Source organism: Chelonoidis abingdonii, chromosome 17 (genome assembly GCF_003597395.2).
Source record: "Chelonoidis abingdonii isolate Lonesome George chromosome 17, CheloAbing_2.0, whole genome shotgun sequence".
In the NCBI taxonomy this organism is placed as follows: domain Eukaryota; kingdom Metazoa; phylum Chordata; order Testudines; family Testudinidae; genus Chelonoidis; species Chelonoidis abingdonii.
This window is the reverse complement of record NC_133785.1, coordinates 7,338,400-7,344,514: the sequence shown is the minus strand read 5'-3', so window position 1 is coordinate 7,344,514 and position 6,115 is coordinate 7,338,400. Positions and strand designations below refer to the sequence as shown.

At 52.8% G+C, this 6,115-nt stretch overlaps 2 protein-coding genes across 7 annotated transcripts in view; one reads left to right on the top strand and one right to left on the bottom strand.

Annotated features, from left to right (window-relative positions):
- The window catches only part of LOC116835719 (serine/threonine-protein kinase D3-like), a 30,842-nt gene that overhangs the window by 2,127 nt on the left and 22,600 nt on the right, over positions 1-6,115 (top strand). The window contains exon 1 of one of the 3 annotated variants that reach the window (XM_032798831.2): positions 4,983-5,060. The exons of 1 other annotated variant lie outside the window; for it this stretch is intronic. The gene's annotated coding sequence lies outside the window, so the exon portion shown is untranslated. Of the gene's footprint in view, positions 1-4,982; positions 5,061-6,115 lie in introns of those variants that run through there. One more of the 3 variants, XM_032798823.2, reaches the window with a different exon arrangement.
- The window catches only part of CATSPER1 (cation channel sperm associated 1), an 18,739-nt gene that overhangs the window by 3,160 nt on the left and 9,464 nt on the right, over positions 1-6,115 (bottom strand). For all 4 annotated transcript variants that reach the window (XM_032798899.2, XM_032798878.2, XM_032798869.2 and 1 more), the window contains exons 2-6: positions 5,717-5,932; positions 4,939-5,052; positions 4,535-4,694; positions 3,963-4,054; positions 2,599-2,742 (exon numbers count right to left, since the gene is read on the bottom strand). In XM_032798899.2, the coding sequence (XP_032654790.1) occupies positions 2,599-2,742; positions 3,963-4,054; positions 4,535-4,694; positions 4,939-5,052; positions 5,717-5,932 (726 nt within the window). The remainder of the gene's footprint in view (positions 1-2,598; positions 2,743-3,962; positions 4,055-4,534; positions 4,695-4,938; positions 5,053-5,716; positions 5,933-6,115) is intronic.

Below are 6,115 nucleotides of genomic sequence, written 5' to 3'. Positions count from 1 at the left end.
TCTCCAACCACTCTCCTCTAGTTTCAGGTATCATCGACAGGCACACCCCGCCCGATGTCGGCCGATGTCCTGCAGCATCCAGACCTTTAGTCACTGACGCTTTCAGACTCCCCAGACTGTACTTACTCCAAGGAGCCATATCAAAGTGTGTGCTTCAGTCCAACTTTTAAAGCAGCAAAGAAGAGTCCCCTTGTGTGCACAACACGGCCCTCTCCTTTTTTATAGTAGGAAAAAGGTATTGTCCGCAACAGACACATACAGTACTATTATGTTGGAGCAAAGCGCGACACAAAATATCTATGTCTTGGCCCAGTTCTAACCTCTCCTGTATGCAACTTCACTCTGAACCCATCCTGGTGAAAAGCCTATCTCACCTATAAATGTCATTCCAGTCAACTGGTAACATCCGACAGCCTTCAGCCGTAGATCCTCTATCTACTTAAATGCTAAACACACTTGTCCTTCCCTTCGTATGTGATCGTATTTCTTGTCCTGTATTCGTCTCCCCCCAAATATAGCCTCAAGACAAACCTTTGACGTGTCATTGCTCAAGGTAGCTCTCTCCCCCCCACCTTTCTTCGCTGATTAGTTTCTTGCTGAATTTTGCACACTTTTTTCACTCTAGGACTTGCACTTCCTCTCCTCTGTACATATTACGAGCCACGACTACACAGTCCATGCAGACAGATCCAATGCTCACTGCCCTTGTCTGACAGGAAACCTGTTTTTCATACTACAGTGGTGGCCCCACCACAAGCTGTAAGACCATATGTCATCAAGTACAACTCCTTAGGCGTCTTGCCTCATGCGCTTTCTGCTTGGTGTCTGTAGTGAACACCGGCCTTCTCATATCTGAAGACTCACGTATGTTCTTGGTGAACTACCACACTCAATCTCTAGCAGGTTCCTGATATAACCTCTCCTCCTATATTACCTTCAACTCTCCCAGCGACATTTGGTTTGACAGAATTCTTGCTCACACTTCTTATCTCCTTACCCCCTCACCCCCCAGAATTCTTTCTACGGGTGCTGGTTTATTGAGCCATCTATGCGTTAATCGCTGACTCCATACATTCGGAGAGCTACTCAGACACCCCATAATCACCCTCTTCCACTCTAGCTTCTCTCCCACTCAACCACACTCGACTACCCCCGTCAACCGTGTAACCCGCTTTCCCCCTCTCGTTACTTTCTCCTTTCTTGTATACAGCCCCCCCTCGCCTGTACTCACAAAGGAAAAGAACCAAACACTTTCAGCCTCCCCCCCGAGGACATCAGAGAACTGGATTTTTTAAAGTCTAGGGGCGGGAATTTGTATACCTCAGCCCCCTCCTACGCTAGCACGACTGGTCCTTTTACTGGCAGCTCAAGGGTGAACACCTCCCCACCCGCACCACCAGACAGGTCCTGTGTTCCTTATCCCCATGCTGGGACAAGTGGGGTTTAGGCTTGGCAGCTGTGAACATCTCATAAGTCGTCTCAACCTCCTTACGCGTCCATATATCTGTGTTTTGCTAGTTAGATCACGACCGCAAGCTGTTAGATTTAAAACAAGTCACTGAGATCTTTACTCTCTTCTGCCATTGGCCACACAAACTTCAAAGTCTGATTTCCTGCTCTGTACACTTGAGTCCCCCCAAGAACTCCCTGGGAACCCCAAGACTCAGATGCTTGAGCTCCAACAAAGGGAAATACTCCTCTACCCCATCCTCTCCTCTCCCACCCGACTTTCCTCTCTGGCTAAACTGAGAGAGTATTGATGCAATCTCTTAACATACAATACCAAGAAGCTGTCTACCTTCTATTCCACTCAAAGAGACAACCCCCAAATACAAGGACTCAAACGAGTGATCCTATCTCTTCCCTCCTCCCACCTAACAAATCCGTCTGAGTGCTGCAAGAAGCATACAGCCAAAGTCCAAATTAGATCGTACGACTTCGAAGAGTATATTCCTCTCCCACATTGTTCTGCACTTAATCGTTACCAGAAGAGAAAAACTCTAAAAAAGCTTCTCCAGTTCGACAAAACAGGAAACCTTATATAATAAAAAAGAAAATGAAAAAACATAAAAAATAAACGTCATCTAAATCAACGATCAAATCAGTGCGCCTTATGACTACTATAAGAAAATATGAATAAACATAGTCACCTGAATGCAAAAAGCAGTATTCCAAGTTTGCAAATTCTCAATTCCAGCAAAGTTCACCACACAGTAATTACATCTAACCAAAACAAACATAAACCTTATTTTTTTCTACCTTACTTACAAGTTGAACACAGCAGATTAGAAGAAAAAGAAGCTTCTCATAGCTGAAGAATAAACAAAAGACTACCAGGGAAGGTTTTGGGGGGCTCAAGTGTACCAGGCACGGATTCCTGGTTGGTGGCAGCGAGATAAGATCCAAGCTGGTAATTAAGCTTGGAGGTTCATACTAAGCACCCAGATTTTGGACGCTAAGGTCCAGATTTGAGAAAGAGGCTTATGATATGGTTCCCAGCCCCTTGCCCCAAGCACTAAAACCCCCACTTCCCTCCCAGCATGGGGATAGAACACCAGGGACCTGTCCTGTGGTGCAGGGGTGGGGAAGGTGTCTCACCCCCTTTGATGCTGTCCAGGTAGACGAAGGACCAGTCGTCTAGCGTGAAGAGCTGGAAGAGGGTGAAGATGGTGTCGAAGAGCTCCCCGAAGCGATAGGGGTCAGAGTCCTGGAACAGGTCATGCAGCACCACCGAGAACATGACTGGGGGGTGAGGGGGTAAGGAGAAACAGTGGTGTGAGCCAAGGACCTCCCAATGTCGCCTGGGGATGGGGGTATAGAGGGGTTACAGGAACCTGCTGAGTCTGAGGTGTGGTCTAGTTCACCAAAGAACATCACGTGAGGTCTCAGATACAAGCCGGTGTCACACGACTACCATCACGAAAGGCACATGAGGCAGACGCTAAGGAGTTCTGTACCTGCACTGACAATATGGTCTGACAGCTGTGGCTGGGGCCACCAGCAAAGGTAGAAAAACAGGTTTCCTGTCAGACAAGGGCCAGTTAGCCATGGATCTGTCTGCATGTGTACTGTGTAGTGGCTCCTTCACAGGGGGACCAGTCTGACTGCAAATGAAGGTGTGCAAGAACTTCAGAAAGAAACTAACAGGAAGAGAAGGTGGGTGGGGGAGAGACCTTACCTTGAGATGCACCTCAAAGGTTTGCTTGACTATATTTGGGGGGCAGAGAAAACAGGCAGGAATCCCTCACCTAGGAAGGGAAGGGACAGTGGGTTTGCTTAATGAATGTGGGATCTCGGCCAGGCTTGGTGGAACATACTGGAGTGACCTTTAGGTGAGATCAGGCTCTTTCAACAGGAGGGTGCCCAGAGAGTTAAGCTGAGGTGCTAGAAACTGGGCAACTATTTTATTTTGTGTCACCGTTTGCTTCCAATATGTCACTGGAGTCTCTGTTCTCGGACAATACACTTATTGTTTTCCCTATAAAGGCAGGTGCCGTGGTGCCAGGCAAAGGGGTGGACCTGAGCTGACTTACCAGCCACTTTGTATGGCTCCTTTGGGAGCAGTAAGCCTGGGGAGTCTGGAAGCGTCCAGTGACTAAAGGGCTGGATGCTGCAGGACATGCTCCGAGCACTCGGGGCTGGGGTGTGCCTGTCATGACCTGAACAGAGAGAGTGGGGCTTGCAGGGGCCTGGAAGGCCAGGCTGGTGCTGCCAGGCTGGTGGGTTTAGGCAGCTGATCTATAATAGGCACAGACAAGGCTGCTTCATGCTAAGGGCAGGTGGTGGTGAGGTGCCTCCCAGCCCTGGCGAGCATCAGGTACTCCCAGGCAGAGAGCCCCTGCTGCACCCTGACCCCACAGGGGAGAGAGCCCCACTGCACCCCCTCTCATTCCATAGCACCCCCATTCATCTTGCTGTGGGGAAGGATAGAGCCCCCTCGACCCCGCCCCATGGCAGGATACAGAGGCAGGTGAACATCAACAGCAGGATGGCCCCGATGGATGGGCCAGACAACGCGAAGGTGCTTGTCAGTTCCTGCAGGTTCTCCAGGACCCTGGAAACAGAGACAGGGGCTTTGTGGGGGGCCTCAGGGCTGCAGGAGCTCCAGAGACCCATGGGATCTGCTGTGGATGGGGCATTGGCCAGAAAAGAACTCACTCATGGGTTGTGTCTCAGGGCACGTGTGTGTGGGAGGTTACCAAGGGAGACAGAGGGATGGCACCGGGGTCAGCAGGGGCACTGCAGCACAAGGCAGGGGCGCAGCGCCTGGGGGACAGGGAGAAAGCAAGGAGGGAACCCAGGTGGCAGAGCACCCAGCAGGTAGGGAGCAAAAGGGAACCCAGGGAGGCACAGCAGGGAAGGCCACCCAGAGAGGCAGGGAAAGAGCAAGGGGGCATCCAGGTGTCACACCAGAGGAGGACCCCTGGGGCACAGGGAGAAGGGAGAGGTCATAGCAAAGGTACAGCACCCAGGGCCCCAGCTCCATTGCCTGGCACTTCACTCCCTCTACCCCACATGCCCGCCAGGCACTGACCGCAGCGTGAGCAGCAGCCTCAGGACCCGCACAGCCCGGACACCCTTGAAGACATGGAGCACGCGGAAGAGGCTGCCAGCATTGTCGTGGGTGGTGTGGCCCGGGAAGATGAGAAGCGGCAGCACAAAGTCCAGCACCATCATGATCATGACGAAAAAATCTGTGAGGAGGGGGCAGCAGCCTCGAGGAGAGGGGGCACCACCACAGCTCCCCAACACCCACTTCCCCTGCAAACGCACACCGCCCCCTCCTACGCACTCGCCTGCTCTCTTGCCCCGCTGCCCTGACCCTAAGGCCACCCCCAGGGGGCTCATCTCACTCTCCCACCAGCCCCCAGCCCCAGGGAATCTCTCTGCCCCACCTATGAACCAGGGTTCCCCCAGCCCCCTCCCATGGTGACCCACCAATGTCATTCCAGGGATTGCGGAAGTAGTTGAGGTCCAGGGCGATGAGTTTCAGCAGTGCCTCCAACACATATATGCACAGGAAGACAGCGTCCATGGCGGAGAAGAACCACTCTGAGGGGGTGAAGGGGCTGGTATGAGGGGTCACGTACCCACTAGGCCATTCTGCCCTTGCCATCCACGCCTGGCCTAGAGAACACACCCTGTGTGGCAATGGGCACCCACACGCTGGACTCAGCTCCTTCCTGAACGCAGACAGCATGGCCTAGTGGGTACGAGAGCCAGAACTCCTGGGTTCTCTCTCTGAGGAGATGGGTTCCTAGTGGTTAGAGCAGGGGTGCTGGGAGCCACAAGTGCTGGGTTCTATTCCCAGTTCTGCTACTGACCTCCTGTGTGACCTGGGGCAACATGCTCCCACTTGGTGCCTCAGTTTCCCTGTGTCTATTCAGACTCTGAGCTCTTCAGTGCAGGGACTGTCATTCACCGTGAGTCTGTGGAGTGCCCAGCATGACAGGTGCCCTGGTCTCACTCAGGTCAGCAGGCTCTACCATAATACCCAGAATAACTATGAGCTAGTCCCTGAGGGGAGATGGACACACCACCCACTTGCTTGGAAGGAGAAATGGGGTGACCTCAAGGGGGTGTGGCAGCATCTCTTAGGTTAGCAGGGGGCACTGGGGAGACCACTGTCTGGGTGAGAGGTGATCCCCATGGCTGGGATGGCGGGGAGGGGAATGGGATGACTCCCAAGGCCAGGGCAGGGCAGGGGCAGTCTTACCTCCACGGACCCGCACCACGGCAAAGGTCTGCACCACCAGCACTGTTGTGTGGATGCCAATCACGGTGAGGATAAAGAGTTCGAAGGCCAGCAGCTGAGTGAGCTTCTGGATGATGGCCCGCAGGGTGAGCAGCTGGGGCAAGGTCCTCTCCCACGCCAGGCGCAGCAGGACCATGGTGCCCCTCCACTTCCACCTCTGCCAGGGGCCCTGCTTCCCTGGGCACAGATGTTGGTGTCACTAAGGATAATCCTAAGTAACTTAGAAGGTAAAAGGCAATAAGAATATAAGGTCTCCCTGTTTCAGGCCTCTAGTGAACAAGAGTCCTTCCATGTTTAAACTCTAATCGACCTCAGAGGCTGGCAGAGGGGATAGACCAGGTGCACCAGCCCTTATCAGTT